We start from the raw sequence: 19305 nt of genomic DNA on the forward strand, positions 1-19305 counted from the left end.
TACTCGTGTTTTTCGACCTTTTACTGTAGGAAATATAATTATTTTATATTTTTATCTGATACAGAATTTTCCAATCTATCATAATCAGCAATTTGTTGGTTGCTGTGGCTTTTAGTTTAAGAGATATGAATTTTCAAAATCGTCGAAAAAAAGTATCAAGCACCCCCCCTTGGCAATTTTTTCTTACGAATGAAAATTTCATCTCTCAGATTTCCCTTTTAACTATCGTATCTGATAGAGATTGGTGCGTACATTAAGACGCTGCGATCAGATCTTAATTATCTCTTTTAGTTTACGAGATATTCGCGTTTGAATAAATTGGGCAAAAATTGAAAAATGTCACTTTTTAGCACTTTTACTCGCATTTTTCGACCTTTTACTGTAGGAAATATAATTATTTTATGTTTTTATCTGATACAGAATTTTCCAATCTATAATAGTCAGCAATTTGTTGGTTGCTGTGGCTTTTAGTTTAAGAGATATGAATTTTCAAAAATCGTCGAAAAAAAGTATGAAGCACCCCCTTGGCCATTTTTCTTAAGAATGAAAATTTTATCTCTCAGATTTCCTTTTAACTACGGTATCTGATAGAGATTGGTGCGTATATTAAGACGCTGCGATCAGATCTTAAATATCTCTTTTAGTTTACGAGATATTCGCGTTTGAATAAAATGGGCAAAAATTGAAAAATGTCACTTTTTAGCACTTTTACTCGTGTTTTTCGACCTTTTACTGTAGGAAATATAATTATTTTATATTTTTATCTGATACAGAATTTTCCAATCTATCATAATCAGCAATTTGTTGGTTGCTGTGGCTTTTAGTTTAAGAGATATGAATTTTCAAAAATCGTCGAAAAAAAGTATCAAGCACCCCCCCTTGGCAATTTTTTCTTAAGAATGAAAATTTCATCTCTCAGATTTCCCTTTTAACTATCGTATCTGATAGAGATTGGTCCGTAGATTAAGACGCTGCGATCAGATCTTAATTATCTCTTTTAGTTTACGAGATATTCGCGTTTGAATAAAATGGGCAAAAATTGAAAAATGTCACTTTTTAGCACTTTTACTCGTGTTTTTCGACCTTTTACTGTAGGAAATATAATTATTTTATATTTTTATCTGATACAGAATTTTCCAATCTATCATAATCAGCAATTTGTTGGTTGCTGTGGCTTTTAGTTTAAGAGATATGAATTTTCAAAAATCGTCGAAAAAAAGTATCAAGCACCCCCCCTTGGCAATTTTTTCTTACGAATGAAAATTTCATCTCTCAGATTTCCCTTTTAACTATCGTATCTGATAGAGATTGGTGCGTACATTAAGACGCTGCGATCAGATCTTAATTATCTCTTTTAGTTTACGAGATATTCGCGTTTGAATAAAATGGGCAAAAATTGAAAAATGTCACTTTTAGCACTTTTACTCGCGTTTTTCGACCTTTACTGTAGGAAATATAAATATTTTATGTTTTTATCTGATACAGAATTTTCCAATCTATAATAGTCAGCAATTTGTTGGTTGCTGTGGCTTTTAGTGTTCTGAAATCTCACACATAGATGGCGTGACAACGGAAAACGGGAAACGGGTTTTATTTTTTTTCTATCTTTCCGAGACATTTTCCTAATATTTTTTTCTGTTAGAACATTCTACAGAGTATTAGAAAACTGCAAAAAAAAAATCAGCCAAATCGGTCTAGCCGTTTTCATGTGATGGCTTGACCACGCGAAACGGGTTTCATTTTTATATATATAGATTGTACAAAAACATTAAATGAATCATTTATTAAATACTGGTGTGTTTCGTGTATGACTTTCGTTGTTTTCAATTTCATTGCAATATCAACCTTGTTGCATATTTGATAAATGTGTTTTGAAGTTGATAAATATTTTCAAATGTTAGATGGCGCTACGATGTACGGTTTTGCATTAAATATTGCTTGTTGGTGGTAGTGAGTGCACACCATGTCCGTGTGGATCACGCGATTTCGCGCAAGAGATAAGTTTGTTTACTTGCAGGTATCGAATCTTTATTTCGTGGAATCAAAACACACCGTTGCTGAATATTATATTAGCATCTTAAATTTAAGCAAATATTCTTCAATTCTTTCATGAATATGACTAACAATTTTATACTAATTCTAATACATTTTATTATCAGCAGATGATTACGGACTATTGTGTTACCTGGTAAACGAGAACATCATTTCATGTTCAAATTAAATATCACTTAAATATTTAATGTAAAATCTGACAATCTGTCAGCATATGAAATCAGAATTACGCTAATCGAATTTTAATTTTTATTACCTTTACTAATCTAAATTTCGAAACTACTGTATCACTTATAAATGGCAATAGCATGGATTAAAAATTGTAATAATAAAAATAAAGAATTGTGTTTGTTTGAACGTAATATACACTTTCTTATCGCATTGCCGTGTGTCGTCGTTGCCAGCACCTCACGCCGCATGTTGCTGCATCTTAGTTTTGTTTTGATCCCAGGTAAAGTGCCAAATGCAATTTGCGCACATGGTGTGCCATCGCCGGCCTTGCGCACCTCTTGCTTTCTTATCATAAACTGCCTCGTCGTTGCTTATGCAGTTTGCGGCCAGTTTCGTGCCGGTCTCTGGTTTATTCAGACGAATTTTGTGCAACTCGTATTGTTTATCCGGACTTCTACTTTCATCAATCAACTACGAGTATTTAATTTTAACTTGGCTTTAGTACAGTTATTTATTATTTGCGCGTAAGTGTATCGCGGCCACGTTGATTTATTCATCATTTGGATGACCCATCATGCGGCTGTAAGTAACTTTTAACCAAACAGCACAGATTGTTTGTTTTTCTCCGCTGTGTGAATATAATATTACTTATGTTTTCTTTTTATTATTTACAGTATTTTGCCGTGCTTTGGAGTCTGATGAGTTCTGCATTGGTAAGTTTATATTTAATTATATATTTCGTTTTATTTTCTGCGTCGGTCATTACTTTGCATTTACGTGATTTTTTTTGTCACGGTCCACCGTCCTCTACTAAAGTGTTAGCATTAAATAATTTATTTATTTTTATTATTGGGAGTAACGTCTTACAAACTTGGGCGCGGGGTCCAAATATGCAGTATCAAATTCTCTATACGATACGATTCATGATTTACTATTGGAAACAAACATGGGAAACACAGCTTTAAATTTGAACATATTGATTAGATTTATTCCATTTGTGTACAAAACTGTAATATTTATTTTAATTTTACGTGATAGAAACATGATGCAGTATTCCCTTAGCCCATTTTAATTATTATATATTATTTTAAATTACCAATTTAGCTAGCTTATCTTATACGGAGTTGTCCGTAAATTAAGAGTGTGCTATCCGTTTCTTTCTATCTCTTTTAGTTTGAGAGATATTAATTATCGAAAATTCTTGATAAAAATTATCAATATTTATCTCTCAGATTTCCATTTTAACTATGCTATCTGATAGAGAATAGTCCGTAGATTAAGACGCTGCGATCAGATCTTAATTATCTCTTTTCGTTTACGAGATATTTGCGATTGAATAAAATGGGCAAAAATTGCAAAATGTCACTTTTTAGCACTTTTAGTCGCGTTTTTCGACCTTTTACTGTAGGAAATATAATTATTTTATATTTTTATCTGATAGAGAATTTTCCAATCTTTCATAATCAACAATTCGTTGGTAGCTATCTCTTTTAGTTTAAGAGCTATGAATTTTTGAAAATCGTCGAAAAAAAGTATCAAGCACCCCCCCTTGGCAATTTTTTCTTAAGACTTAAAATTTCATCTCTCAGATTTCCCTTTTAACTATGCTATCTGATAGAGAATAGTCCGTAGATTAAGACGCTGCGATCAGATCTTAATTATCTCTTTTAGTTTACGAGATATTTGCGATTGAATAAAATGGGCAAAAATTGCAAAATGTCACTTTTTAGCACTTTTAGTCGCGTTTTTCGACCTTTTACTGTAGGAAATATAATTATTTTATATTTTTATCTGATAGAGAATTTTCCAATCTTTCATAATCAACAATTCGTAGGTAGCTATCTCTTTTACTTTAAGAGCTATGAATTTTTGAAAATCGTCGAAAAAAAGTATCAAGCACCCCCCCTTGGCAATTTTTTCTTAAAACTTAAAATTTCATCTTTCAGATTTCCCTTTTAACTATGCTATCTGATAGAGAATGGTCCGTAGATTAAGACGCTGCGATCAGATCTTAATTATCTCTTTTAGTTTACGAGATATTTGCGATTGAATAAAATGGGCAAAAATTGCAAAATGTCACTTTTTAGCACTTTTAGTCGCGTTTTTCGACCTTTTACTGTAGGAAATATAATTATTTTATATTTTTATCTGATAGAGAATTTTCCAATCTTTTATAATCAACAATTCGTTGGTAGCTATCTCTTTTAGTTTAAGAGCTATGAATTTTTGAAAATCGTCGAAAAAAAGTATCAAGCACCCCCCCTTGGCAATTTTTTATTAAGAATTAAAATTTCACTTCTCAGATTTTCGTATTAACTAGTCTATCTTATAGAGAAAAATCCCTAGATTAAGACGCTGCAATTTGTTCCTATTTGTCTCTTTTTGTTTACGAGATATTCGCGATTGAACGAAATTCAAATACTCGTAATATTATTTGATGTAAAATTGGTCAATCTTTTGCATAAGAAATCATAATTTCGTAATTTTATTGTTTTATTACTTTTAGTAATATAAATTATAGGACTGCTACCTGTTTCATTTAGAGATGACACTTGCATGAAGTCATAAAAATGCCTTGTATTGTTTATTTCTATAATCAACAAACGTGTGGATTCGGCACGAGAATTGTGTTTGTTTTGAACACAACTTACACTTTCTTATCGCATTCGCCGCGTGGAATGCAACGCATAAAATTTCCGAGTGTCGTTGTTGCAATCTTTGCACGCCGCATGCAGCATATTCTAGTTTAGTTTAGACCGCAAGTATCGTGCCTATTGCAATTCGTGCAGAAGATCGCGTGGTATCGAGGCGCCGGCTTTGCCCATCTATTGCTTCTACCTGCGGTGTTCGCGCAGCATGTACAGATTCTTACTGTGAACTGTCGTATCGCTGCTTGTGCAGTTTCGGTTAGCGCTATCGATAGATTGCAGCCAGTTTAGTGCCGGTACCTGGCGTATCCAGACGTATTCCGTGCAACGCGTATCGTTTTATCGGATTTCTATTTTATAAGTTTGCATTATATTCGGTCTTCAATGGACTTAGTTGTAATATGCTTCTGCAGTGTTTTGTATTTTGATTAATTGTGCGTTTGATGTTCATATTTTAAATTACAACGCTACGGTTTTATTGTCGGTTATTGTGTGACGTGGTCGATCGCTAGATCAACCGGAAACATATTCGTGCTTGAGTAAGTAAATTTTATCTGACCATTGCGATACTCAGCACAGAAAGTTTGTTTTCCGTTGTATAAAATGGTTTTGTTTTAAATTATGTATGGCATTGTTGAGCCACTTACTGGATGAAACTCTATAATTATCGTTAAATAAAAGGATTTAACGTTTATGTTTTCTTTTCATTGCAGTACTTGCCGTACCCTTGCAATCCGATGAGCGCTGCATTGGTAAGTTTATAATTAAGTTATATTATTCGGTTTAATTTTTATTACATTTCACCTGCGTGTTGCAATAGCCCGCGGGGGGCCGTATATATTTAACTTAATGGTAATATGGGACACTGATCATATTGCGGGAAACCTTTGTGAAATGTTCAAATTTTTCATAGGATAACACTAAAGGTATTTTTTAAACTTTTTTTGTTGATTTAGTTGAGTTACATTCGGTGTACCGTAGAAGGGTGGCGATATATGTGACTCATGTTTAGGGCACAGTATAAGGGTGCCGGTAAAAACGACTCACATTCAGGGCACCGTACGAGGTCAGTGGTAGAAGTGACTCGTGTTCGGTCACCTTACGTGGATGCATCTATAGCTGACTCATTCGTCCGCTTTTTCTTTAGCTGGCGAACGCCATGTCGTAGGATAACCGTTCTTTCACCAAATTATAGATATTCAAATTCCTTCTAATTGTCATGTATAATCTGTGAGTTCATCCCTCGGGAAACCTACAAAAATGACCTTTTTATGTTTTTTTTTGAACGGCTATTTTTGTGGTTTTTAGTGTTTAGCGGGCAAACGCGTTGTCGCAGGACAACCGTTCTTTCACCAAATTATAGGTATTCAAATTCTTTATAACATTCATGTACAATTTGTGGGTTTATCCCTCGGGAAACCTACAAAAATGCCCCTTTTATGTTTTTCGGTCGGCTAATTTTGTGGTTTTTAGTGTTTAGCGGGCGAACGCCTTATCGTAGGATAACCGTTTTTTCACCAACTTATAGATATTTAAATACTTTTTAATTTTCATGTATAAATTGTTGGTTTATCCCTCGGGAAACCTACAAAAATGCCCTTTTTATGTTTTTTGGTCGGCTAATTTTGTGGTTTTTCGCGTTTAGCGGGCGAACGCCTTGTCGTAGCATAACCGTTCCTTCACCAAATTATAGATATTTAAATTCTTTTTGACTTTCATGTATAAATTGTGTGTTTATCCCTCGGGAAACCTACAAAAATGCCCTCTTTATGTTTTATGTCGAATTTTTTGGTTTTTAGTGTTTAGCGGGCGAACGCCATGTCGTAGGACAACCGATTTTTCACCAAATTATAGATATTTAAATTCTTTATGATTTTCATATATAATTAGTGGGTTTATCCCTCGGGAAACCTACAAAAATGCCCTTTTTATGTTTTTTGGTCGTCGAATTTTGTGATTTTTATTGTTTAGCGGGCGAACGCCTTATCGTAGGATACCCATTTTTTCACCAAATTATAGATACTTAAATTCCTTTTAATTTTCATGTATAAATTGTGGGTTTGTCCCTCGGGAAACCTACAAAAATGCCCTTTTTGTGTTTTTTGGTCGTCGAATCTATTGGTTTTTAGTGTTTAGCGGGCGAACACCATGTCGTAGGGCAACCGTTCTTTCACCAAATTATAGGTATTGAAATTCTTTATAACATTCATGTACAATTTGTGGGTTTATCCCTCGGGAAACCTACAAAAATGCCCTTTATATGTTTTTTTGGTCGGCTAATTTTTTGGTTTTTAGTGTTTAGCGGGCGAACGCCTTGTCGTAGGATAACCGTTCTTTCAGCAAATTATAGATATTTAAATTCTTTTTAACCTTCATGTATAAATTGTGGGTTTATCCCTCGGGAAACCTACAAAAATGCCCTTTTTTTGTTTTTTGGTCGGCTAATTTTGTTGTTTTTAGTGTTTAGCGGGCGAACGCCTTATCGTAGGATAACCGTTTTTTCAGCAATTTATAGATATTTAAATTCTTTTTAATTTTCATGTATAATTTCTGGGATTATCCCTGAGGAAACCTACAAAAATGCCCTTTTTGTGTTTTTTGGTCGTCGAATTTATTGGTTTTTAGTGTTTAGCGGGCGAACGCCATGTCGTACGATAACCGTTCTTTCATCAAATTATAGATTTTTAAATTATTAATAATTCTCATACATAATTTGTGGGTTTGTCCCTCGGGAAACCTACAAAAATGCCCTTTTTATGTTTTTTGGTCGGCTAATGTTTTGGTTTTTAGTGTTTAGCGAGCGAACGCCATGTCGTAGGACAACCGTTCTTTCATCAAATTATAGATTTTTAAATTATTAATAATTCTCATACATAATTTGTGGGTTTGTCCCTCGGGAAACCTACAAAAACGCCCTTTTTATGTTTTTCGGTCGGCTAATTTTGTGGTTTTTAGTGTTTAGCGGGCAAACGCCTTATCGTAGGATAACCGTTCTTTCAGCAAATTATAGATATTTAAATTCTTTTTAATTTTCATGTATAATTTGTGGGTTTATCCCTCGGGAAACCTACAAAATTGCCTTTTTTATGCTTTTTGGTCGGCTAATTTTGTGGTTTTTAGTGTTTAGCGGGCAAACGCCTTATCGTAGGATAACCATTTTCTCACCAAATTATAGATATTTAAATTCTTTTTAATTTTCATGTATAATTAGTGGGTTTATCCTCGGGAAACCTACAAAATGCCCTTTTATGTTTTTGGTCGGCTAATTTTTGGTTTTAGTGTTTAGCGGGCGAACGCCTTATCGTAGGATAACCGTTTTTTCAGCAATTTATAGATATTTAAATTCTTTTTAATTTTCATGTATAATTTCTGGGATTATCCCTGAGGAAACCTACAAAAATGCCCTTTTTGTGTTTTTTGGTCGTCGAATTTATTGGTTTTTAGTGTTTAGCGGGCGAACGCCATGTCGTACGATAACCGTTCTTTCATCAAATTATAGATTTTTAAATTATTAATAATTCTCATACATAATTTGTGGGTTTGTCCCTCGGGAAACCTACAAAAATGCCCTTTTTATGTTTTTTGGTCGGCTAATGTTTTGGTTTTTAGTGTTTAGCGGGCGAACGCCTTGTCGTACGATAACCGTTCTTTCATCAAATTATAGATATTTAAATTCTTTATAATTTTAATGTTTAATTTGTGGTTTTATCCCTCGGGAAACCTACAAAAATGCCTTTTTTGTGTTTTTTGGTCGTCGAATTTTTTGGTTTTTAGGGTTTAGCGGGCGAACGCCATGTCGTAGGACAATCGTTCTTTCAGCAAATTATAGATATTTACATTCTTTATAATTCTCATGTATAATTTGTTGGTTTTTCCCCCGGGAAACCTACAGAAATGCCCTTTTTGTGTTTTTGGTCGGCTTATTTTGTGGTTTTTAGAATTTAGCGGGCAAACGCCATGACGTAGGGCAACCGTTCTTTCAACAAATTATAGGTATTGAAATTCTTTATAATTTTCATGCACAATTTGTGGGTTTATCCCTCGGGAAACCTATAAAAATGCCTTTTTTGTGTTTGTTGGTCGGCTAATTTTGTGGTTTTTTTGTTTTAGCCGGCGATTAGTACGGTGCCTTGAATGGGAGTCACTTCTACCGCTACCTTCGCACGGTGTCCTAAATGGGAGTCTTTATGGATCCTGTAAGAATAATTAATTGAATTTATGTATGTGTATATTTCATTTACATAAATATTTTCCAGTTGGATGAAGCATTCCTGAGGTGCCCAAGTTTATCAATAAGGAGCAAGTGGAGAGGTTCCGTGGTACTGGTGGACTGCGTATTGAGGATGGTATTCTGATTACTGAAGATGGATGTGTCAACTGGAATAAAATACCAAGAACGTATGTTATATTTTGGCAATTTATAATATTTTATGTTTTACTATTCTGTTATTCATTCTGGTTTATAGTGTCCAAGAAATTGTAGATTGGATTGCCGGTGTTGATGATGATTCCAAATACGATTGAATGAATTTACAACATTTTGAAGCTGATATTGATATCATTTTTATGTATTTTGTTAAAAAGTATGAAAAGATCATTATCTAATTGCATATTATTATCCTGTTTTTATGCTTGTATTGTTAAAAATGCTGTATATATTAAGAAATTGAGTTTGTGATTCCACATGTTTGAATAAAATTGTTGTTTTATATTTTTAACTATAAATTTTTATTGTTTTATTTGTTCCAAACGGAGAACATAGCTCACAACATCGTTACTCCTTTAATTAATCCATAAATCCCTTAAACTTTAATGGAAATGCCACTGCTAGATATGAGAAATAGTTCAAAATCAATTTTATATTGTATCAATATTAATTTAAAAACGGTATCACTAGTGTCATCTATCCACGAGTAACTAAACTACGCCGATATTCAATAGATTCAACCTACTGCACTTTCTGCGATCCTAATATTCAAAAGAATTTTGTTACCAATTTCAATGGATTTCTCGACAAAATTTGTCGAGAAATTTGCTGAAATGTTGCTGCTCATCAGTCTGTAGTATTAGGAACGCAGAAAGTAGACATAGATAGTTCCCGCCACATTATTATATATATTATTTCAGTTTGTTTCGGTACATTTTCAATTTTTTCTATAAAATTGCAAATAGGGCCTAAGCATTTTATGCTAGCAAAAAAAATACCAAAATAATTGATGTAGAATTAAATTGTCTATCATAATTCGAAAACAGAATTTAAAAATTCCAGCTTTTAATTTCGACCATAAAAAAGAGAAATCTTTTGACATTTTTTTAATAAAATCTTTTCTTTAAAAATTTTTTGTGCCATTTTGATGAATTTTCAATAATGAATTTTTCAAGGATCAAGATTATGTAGTTCTTAATTTTCTAGCCCTCATAGTTGTCGAGATCCTTCAGAATTTGAAAACCGAATTTACTGAATAAAGATTTTTAAACATTCATTTGACCCGCCATTATTATTTACCGCCTCTTTTATTTACATACCTCCTCACCCTTTCTGCGATCCGAATACCAAAACCTGAGTTTCGACTGTTTCGAGTCCAAATTTTGTGTCATTTTGCCTCCCAGAGTCGACAAAATAAAGATTGAATATTAGGATCGCAGAAAGTTGAGAAGGCTGATAAAGTTTTGGCGGTAGCCAGTAAGGTGCTGCCTCTAGTGGCGACGGACCGAAGCTCAACACTTTCGGTTGTTGTAGTTTCTAATTGATAGATGGCACTAGCATGCACTTTTCAAAATAAATGGTTTAAGGGATCGTTAAATATGTGATCAGGTAGAAATAAGAGAAATAATTATAATTTAAAAAACTTAAAAATATTCTTTATTAAAGAAAACACACAAGCATACATTTTGGGAGTCAATTTGTGTAATAATCACAAAAGTTATTGAAGATAATGATAAAGAAAAATAATATTCACAATGTAATCCAAGAATGGTTCTTCTGCAATGTCAGACTCAGATGCAAAATCCCTAAAACAAGCAAAAATTAGTCATTCAAACATAAAAATGCAAATTTGGGGGTCAATTTGTGAGATAATCACAAAAGTTATTTAGGAAAATGATAAAGAAATTAATTACTTACAATCTGATACAAGAATGGTCCTCCTACGATGACAGAGTCAGGTGCAAAATCCCTAAAACCATCAAAAATTAGTCTTTCGGTCAGAAAAACACAATTTTAAGGGTCAATTTGTGAGATCATCACAAAAATTATTTATGAAAATGATAAAGAAATTAATTACTTACAATCTGATGCAAGAATGGTCCTCCTACGATGTCAGACTCAGGTGCAAAATCCCTAAAACCATAAAAAATTAGTCTTTCGGTCAGAAAAACACAATTTTAAGGGTCAATTTGTGAGATCATCACAAAAATTATTTATGAAAATGATAAAGAAATTAATTACTTACAATCTGATGCAAGAATGGTCCTCCTACGATGTCAGAGTCAGGTGCAAAATCCCTAAAACCATCAAAAATTAGTCTTTCGGTCAGAAAAACACAATTTTAAGGGTCAATTTGTGAGATCATCACAAAAGTTATTTATGAAAATGATAAAGAAATTAATTACTTACAATGTGATGCAAGAATGGTCCTTCTACGATGTCAGACTCAGGTGCAAAATCCCTAAAACCATCAAAAATTAGTCTTTCGGTCAGAAAAACACAATTTTAAGGGTCAATTTGTGAGATTATCACAAAAATTATTTAGGAAAATGATAAAGAAATTAATTACTTACAATCTGATGCAAGAATGGTCCTCCTACGATGTCAGACTCAGGTGCAAAATCTCTAAAAACATCAAAAATTAGTCTTTCGGTCAGAGAAACACAATTTTAAGGGTCAATTTGTGAGATTATCACAAAAATTATTTATGAAAATGATAAAAAAATTTATTACTTATAATCTGATGCAAAAATGGTCCTCCTACGATGTCAGACTCAAGTCCAAAATACCTAAAACCATCAAAAATTAGTCTTTCGGTCAAAAAAATAATTTTAACGGTCAATTTGTGAGATCTTCACAAAAATTATTTAGGAAAATGATAAAGAAATTAATTACTTAATATCGGATGCAAGAATGGTGCTCCTACGATGTCAGACTCAGGTGCAAAATCCTAAAACCATCAAAAATTAGTTTTTCGGTCAGAAAAAGACAATTTTAAGGGTCAATTTGTGAGATCATCACAAAAGTTATTTAGGAAAATGATTAAGAAATTAATTACTTACAATCTGATACAAGGATGGTCCTCCTACGATGTCAGACTCAGGTGAAAAATCCTTAAAAACATCAAAAATTAGTCTTTCGGTAAGAAAAAGGCAATTTTAAGGGTCAATTTGTGAGATTATCACAAAAGTTAAATAAGAAAATGATAAAGAAATTCATTATTTACAATCTGATGCAAGAATGGTCCTCCTACAATGTCAGACTCAGGTGCAAAATCCTAAAACTATCAAAAATTAGTCTTTCGGTAAAAAAAACAATTTTAAAGGTCAATTTGTGAGATTATCACAAAAGTTGTTTAGAAAAATGATAAAGAAATTACTTACAATCTGATGCAAGAATGATCCTCCTACGATGTCAGGCTCAGGTGCAAAATCCCTAAAACCATCAAAAATAAGTCCTTCAAACATAAAAATGCAATTTTAAGGGTCAATTTGTAAGATTATCACAAAAGTTATTTAAGAAAATGATAAAGAAATGTAATACTTACAAGCTGATGCAAGAATGGTCCTCCTACGATGTCAGACTCAGGTGTAAAATCTATAAAATCAGCAAAATTAGTCCTTCCACCATTAAAATGCAATTTTGGGGGTCAATTTGTGAGATAATCACAAAAGTTAGGGCACCGTACGAGGGTAGCGATAGAAGTGACTCCCATTTTAGGTACCTTATGAAGGTAGCGGTAGAAGTGACTCCCATTCAGGGCACCGTACGAGGGTAGCGGTAGAAGTGACTCCCATTCAGGGCACTGTACGAGGGTAGCAATAGAAGTGACTCCCATTTAGGGCACCCTAGGAGGATTGCGTTAACGTTTATGTTAATGTTATTGCAGAACTCCATGGTACGGCGAATACTGTAAAAAAAAACATAAGTTGTATTTCAATTCGTTTCGATGCAAATTCAATTTTTTTAAATAAAATTACCAATTGGCCTTAAATCGTTAATGTTAGCAATTTAAAAGAAAAATTGGATTTTAGATGCCAATAATGCTCTAATATATAATAGTGTTACTGACTACCGATTCAGAATTAAATCTACATTCAAAATTCTTTAAATTTCCATCTGATACAGAATTTTCCAATCTTCCATAACCTATAAATTTCTAGTTGCTATCTCTTTTAGTTTAGAAGAGATTCACTGTCGAAAATTGTGGAAATAAATTATCAAGCCCCCAACCTTGCCAATTTTTTTTTTATGAATTAAAATTTCATCGCTTAAATTTCCAAGTTAAGTAGCTTATTGTATAGAGAATTTTGATTTGTATTTGATTCTTAAAAGGCTGAAGAAATGCGAGAACATACTTTGATGCATCATACATTTTTGTAAAACCGATGAAATACGCGTATAATACAAAAAGAATACGACGGCCGACGGAACATCACTCATGTTGAGTACTCGTAGTACGAACCCAGAATATCCATCGCGTACAATCGAAGAAGCATTAACAACACAAGAAAAATTAAGAAACTGTGCGTGCAGATCACCTGACGACACAAACGAGACTAACGTGGTACACAAGCCAACCGCGTGGCGATCGCACAAAAATTGTAGGAGATAAGAAAACTTGTTTGTTTGTAAACACTGACAGTTTCTGTGTGGTAATGCAGAACATGAATAGAATTGTACTCGTACTATGCTAGCATGGAGCTATTATTTTCGATTAAATTAAAAATTGGAAACCTGACAGCTAATTTAATTTTACATCGATTATTTCAGTACTATTTTTGTCTAACATTGACCGTTTAAGCCCTATTTGCAATTATAGCAACACACGTGTATTCCGCCGGAATAAATTAATTTATAAGATTAAATGGTAATTATCTCGACAACTGAAAGGACTAGAAAAAAGAGCTTCATATTCTTGATCCTTGAAAAATTCTGTTCAAGATGGCATCCTTACTGAAAAACAACCAAAATGGCACAAAAAATTTTTAAAGAAAAGATTTTGTTATAAAAAAGGCAAAAGATTTCTTTTTTTTATGTCCGAAATTAATAGTTGGAATTTTCGAATTCTGTTTTGGGATTCTGATAGATAATATAATTTTACATCGATTATTTTAGTAACTTTTCTTTCTCACATTAACCGTTTAGGCTCTATTTGCAATTATTACAATACACGTGTATTCCGCCGGAATAGTTTAATTTTTAAGATTAAATGGTAATTATCTCGACAACTGAGAGGACCAGAAAAAAAAGACCTTTATATTCTTGATCCTTAAAAAATTCTGTTCAAGATGGCATCCTTACTGAAAAACTACCAAAATGGCACAAAAAATTTTTAAAGAAAAGATTTTGTTATAAAAAAAGCAAAAGATTTCACTTTTTTATGTTCGAAATTAAAAGTTGGAATTTTCGAATTCTGCTCAGGATTCTGATAGATAATATAATTTTACATCTATTATTTTAGTAACTTTTATTGTTAATATTAACCGTTTAGGCTTTATGGTCCTCATAAACCAATGTAAATCAGTCATAAAATGTGTAGGAAGCTATTAAATAAAACAACAATGTATATTAGTTAAATCGATTATTATTTCTATTTACAATTATTCAATAATCTTGTAGCACAGTTAATCAATCATAGTTTTCTCTCGCATATCGTCTCTTTACACCCATAAAGTCTCGTATCTGTATAATACTTTACGTCTTTATTGTAGTGTGTTATAATTAATATATCTTATAAGTATTTATACACATTATTCGGTAGTTATTTATATTTATTGTTTGACTAGTATAATACTTCTATGAATGGTATTAGAGTCCAATCGGGGTGTGTACTAAGTATGTTACAATTATTTATTAGCGATTATGAACGTAAGGGTTTTCTGTTTTCAGTTTCGTCAACGCTATTAAAGAGATGTCTTACTCACAATCAGTACAAATTCTAAAACGAATAGAAAGTATTTTAAGTGTACTGCCGATATGAAAGCCATTCCAGTATAATTGTTATTCAATATCCATTCGCTTCACTGGGGTATTTACACATTATCTAAATATACATTATATATAAAGGGGAATTGTTGCTATTGGTTAGCAATCTTTATCGTTATTATCATGGTCTTATTATAGAAAAGTTATTCATAATGTTCACAATGATAGAATAATAAAAGGGGATCATGATGATATGATGACAAATCGTCGTGAACATTCAACAGATAATATTAATAGCTAGAGAGCTATGTTTGCGCATCCGGACACATCGTGAGTCCACCTGGTGTTCACCGTTTGAAGATCAGACACTGAACGAGAATGGTGAGAAGCAAATCGAGCGTCCAGCTCGTTGCCGAACTGCTATTATTGCCGTGTTGCATCGCCGCAGGTTGCTCACCATTGAGCACATGCACCAGGACACTCGCAGCGTCTGAAGACGATGGCGAACAGGTGTAATTACCGCTGTCGGTGGGCAGTGCTCGTGAGATAAGCAGGCGGCTGGTGCGTGTCTGTTTCTCAGTGACAACACTAATTCCACCACGTTGGGAGTAGTTGATCACATTACCACCGCGATACCAGTAGATGAAGCTGGGCGGGTCAGGCGTCTGCAGGACTATGCAGGTGAGGTTGATGTCGCTGCCGCTTTTGATATACAGCTCGGCGTTGCCAAGGATCTTTGCCTTGGAGACTAAAACATTAAACACATCAAACATTAGACATGTGCAATGACTTGGAATGGCGGTATACAGATAGCGAAACTTACCGACAACGTTCAGTTTGAACGCTTGACTGATTTTGGGCTCGGTGCTGACCTGGCACTCATAGACACCGCTGTCTCGGGTCTGTGGAGAAGCTACCTTCAGCGTCCACTCGTCAGAACCATCCGTGTGCAATGACTGGAACCTCTGGTCGTTTGTGTATGTCAATATTCCCACTGTTAATATATGTAGGTCCCTTTTACGAATCCATGACACCTAAAAAAGACACAGAAAACTAATTAATTACGAATCTTATCCTGTGCTGCTTTTACTAGTTGAAAATTTTTGATTGTGCACTTGACATGAGTGCACAATAAACCCTCAGCTCGTAGGGTGCGTAGTTTAATGCGGGCATAATGCAAGCGAGGCGCCGCCGCCGCGCGAAATGGTAAATGCGACAACGCGACAAGAACAGATTAGGTCTTGCCGCTATAAATTTTATTGAAACGTTCATTACGACGACGACGACGGCGCGTATTAAAGACCGACGAATTTAATGCTCTCGCCTGAGCGCGCGAATTAATTAAGGATTGCACAATGTAAGTGACGACCATTTAACAGCGTTGTATAGCCAAATACGAAGATCGGGTTTCTAACAAGAGATCTCATATGGAGATGAAAAACTTGTCCGGGGGAAAATCTGTTAGAAACGAGCACAAAAGCGAGATGATAGAATATGATTAATTAGTGTCTAGGCTAGGATTGAGGTTATGAAGGACCTTGAGGTTTTAATTATTATAATCCTCGACCTGCGACAAAGATATCAAATTTACAGTGAAATAACTGATTCTAAAATTATAGATATTAGAGTAGTAAAGACAAGAGATATCTAAGTCATTGGTAAATCCTTAGATTTCGCTTAAAATAGTATTTCTCACAGTGGGAATTCATTGTGTGCAATTACGCTACAATGGCAGTGATCGTAAAAGCGCGCCGCGAATAATAAAATTAGAAATTTGTATTTTTCCGATTGCGATTGTGCTCCACGCGTCCCAGTGGAATATCCTTGTGCACAGCCCTTAAGCTGGAATATACGAGCGAAATGAACATTAGGGCATGCACATTCCGCGCCCGCCCACCGCCATCCTCATAAACGTAGAAATTGCGAAAGGTTCGATGATAAGACGACGGCGGCGGCGCGCTTATCGGCTGAGCGAGCGCCGCATCGCGATATCAAACCTGCCGATTTATTGCCGAAAGGGTAAGCGACGAGGGCACTCGAAGAAAAATACCCTCCCCAGTCGCTAGTCGATTGGCGCCCACGCCAAATGCGGCCGGGGATAATTTATATCTGTTTGTCTTTCAAGCCTAAGTCGGGTCCTAGCTAATAATTTCCTCAGAATTAAACATTAAAGTCCGCTGTAAATGTATAATGTAAAACGTCCCCGAGATGAAACCTTCGAAGCAATAGACTTTCGTAAGTCTTTTGTGTGTGGCGCACAAATAAAAAGGAAAACAAATGAAAGTGAAAGTAAAAGGAACAATGTGTTTGTTTGGTCGGGTGACTGGAAAAAGCTGGAAAAAAGCTTTCTGCATATTTCGCAGAAGTTTAAAGCTCCCGACGTGCGAAACGCTGCGCGCAAATAAAGGTGCGTCCTTGGACGTTTTTGCCTTTCAGTGAGCTCATGTTTGTTCCATTACGCAAACAAGATAGCTGAAAATTGGCGCAGGGCTTCCAAGTCAGTTCAATCTGATCCCCGGACAGAAGCAACACACAGTTGCCAAACAATAATCACAAAAACACCGAATGTGTGTGGGCGTGTTGTGTGTGACTTATTAGCAAAATTATTCCCGACAAACTTGGCGCATAGTTCCAGGCGTGAAGCTCAAGTCAAGTCGAAAAGTCAAGCCGCCTGGAACTCAACTCTCGCAAACTTGGTCTTATCAAACCAATCTCGCGCGAGAATCGTTGAGTGAGGAGTGTAAAGTTTCTCGGATGGACTTGGAGTACCGAAGTTGGCGCCCAGTTGGACCAAGGAGTCAGAGAGAAGTGGTTTACGTACCGCACGATCGCCGAGGTTGCGCACACGGCAGTGCAGATGCGCCGTTTGTCCCACGGTGGATGTGACATCACGACGGGACGAGTTGTCAAAGTAGGGCTGCGAGAACGGCTGCTCCCAATAGGCGCTGTGCTCGGACGCCCCTTGGCTACGACCTGCAATTGGACAATACATTGTTTAAATATTTACTGCCACTTCAAGTCATCAATAGAGCACAATGTTTGTCTTACAATTGTTGTTTTCTAAAGTATAGAAGTATAGAAGAGAGCTTGTTATCTGCTTACGCCCGGAGGTCATTCATGCATAGATATGCAACCAACTACTCTTGTCGGTAATGCAGAAAACAACAAAATAAAACATAACATAACCCAACCTCGAGATGTCTGATGTCTTGAAGGGATGTTTTACATTCTTATGAGTTTCATGCGTGTTTCAATCTCGCTTATCTTTTTCCCCCGCGGGTGTGAGTGGGGAAAATAAAGTGACCAGTCGTGCGACTGCCTCGCCCGCAACCTAATACCCTCCTCCGACGAGATAATTAAGAACAATCATGTCCGCAGCAGAATTTATTACGTCTTCCATCTCACATCCCAATGGCGGAGCCAAGATGGCGAGTCAAGGACGGTATTTATTGCTCTCGATTTTCTAGATTTTCTAGTCGAAAAGTCTACGCACACAAAACATCTCGATATCAGCCTGCTCCGCCAGTGCAAAAAAAAAAACTCACCCCTACAAAGAAACAGCAAGAAAAGCGCCTTTTTTTCACCATTGGAATAAACGGAAGTGAAAATAATACAAGCGTTTCACATTTTTCTTGTTTATCGAGCAAACATTTGCCAACCTTCTCCACCCTCTTCCCCATATACCTCCACATCGCCTTCGCTTCCTAATTTTATTTTATTTCGCGTTGACGTGCAACTTTCGCAAGCGGCAAGCATCGCTTGCTCAGCGCTTCCATTAATTAAATATTTAAATTCTTCAAATACTCTAAATCAGCACAAGCTCACAACCCTCGTGGGTTGGCGTGGTGGTCCAACGGGGAGAGGGTGCTGTCTTTAATGCTCTTAACATTCCGCACCGCGCCATTACTTTCCTGCGGTGCACGCCGGCCACGCGCCGTTGAAAAATGAATATTTGCATAATGTGGAAATTTGGACTAAGAAAGTCATAAAGCAAAGTGCTTAGCGTTTAATGTTTAGCGCTTCGAGGATGTCGGATGTAATTTGCATCAGTGCGGATGATGTTGTGTATATCCTACTATCTCGTTTTTGAAAGAAGTATCATCTGCTTTGGAGCGCGCGGACCACTTCTCATGTGGATGAGGTTTAATTAATTAATTAATTGCCAACGAGTTTGTTTTGGAAAGCCACGCACATGTACACACTTTCGGATGCTGCACGCAAAGGGACGGAATTTGATGGAAAAGCATCTTAGGGTGAAATTGTATTCGTATGAATATATTAAACATTGCGTCGTGCGTG

General features: G+C 35.2%; 2 protein-coding genes and 1 long non-coding RNA gene across 15 annotated transcripts in view; 1 reads left to right on the top strand and 2 right to left on the bottom strand.

Moving 5' to 3' along the window:
- The window catches only part of LOC135797505 (uncharacterized), a 131024-nt gene extending 118866 nt beyond the window's left edge, over positions 1-12158 (bottom strand). Inside the window, exons 1-3 of the long non-coding RNA XR_010549561.1 lie at positions 12141-12158; positions 11488-11539; positions 11160-11211 (exon numbers count right to left, since the gene is read on the bottom strand). This is a non-coding gene — a long non-coding RNA (uncharacterized lncRNA). The remainder of the gene's footprint in view (positions 1-11159; positions 11212-11487; positions 11540-12140) is intronic.
- Positions 1-19305, top strand: part of LOC135797500 (xaa-Pro dipeptidase-like) — a 225977-nt gene that overhangs the window by 3042 nt on the left and 203630 nt on the right. Inside the window, exons 1-7 of one of the 12 annotated variants that reach the window (XR_010549553.1) lie at positions 2435-2805; positions 2898-2936; positions 5585-5623; positions 8810-8864; positions 8982-9067; positions 9128-9269; positions 9338-9596. The gene's annotated coding sequence lies outside the window, so the exon portion shown is untranslated. Of the gene's footprint in view, positions 1-2426; positions 2806-2897; positions 2937-4972; positions 5411-5584; positions 5624-8809; positions 8865-8981; positions 9068-9127; positions 9270-9337; positions 9597-19305 lie in introns of those variants that run through there. The other 11 variants (XR_010549549.1, XR_010549552.1, XR_010549555.1 and 8 more) reach the window with 11 other exon arrangements.
- LOC135797329 (hemicentin-1-like) overlaps positions 14648-19305 on the bottom strand; it is a 117612-nt gene continuing 112954 nt past the window's right edge. For both annotated transcript variants that reach the window (XM_065309617.1, XM_065309616.1), the window contains 3 exons: positions 17828-17979; positions 15830-16040; positions 14648-15754 (listed from right to left, as the gene is read on the bottom strand). In XM_065309617.1, coding sequence (XP_065165689.1) covers positions 15354-15754; positions 15830-16040; positions 17828-17979 — 764 coding nt within the window. In that variant the 3' untranslated portion in view covers positions 14648-15353. The remainder of the gene's footprint in view (positions 15755-15829; positions 16041-17827; positions 17980-19305) is intronic.

The sequence above is a fragment of the Atheta coriaria genome, unplaced genomic scaffold (genome assembly GCF_025399875.1).
Source record: "Atheta coriaria isolate IRGN ID8LTWV9N9 unplaced genomic scaffold, Caltech_Dcor_3.1 hic_scaffold_8_pilon, whole genome shotgun sequence".
NCBI classification, from domain to species: domain Eukaryota; kingdom Metazoa; phylum Arthropoda; class Insecta; order Coleoptera; family Staphylinidae; genus Dalotia; species Dalotia coriaria.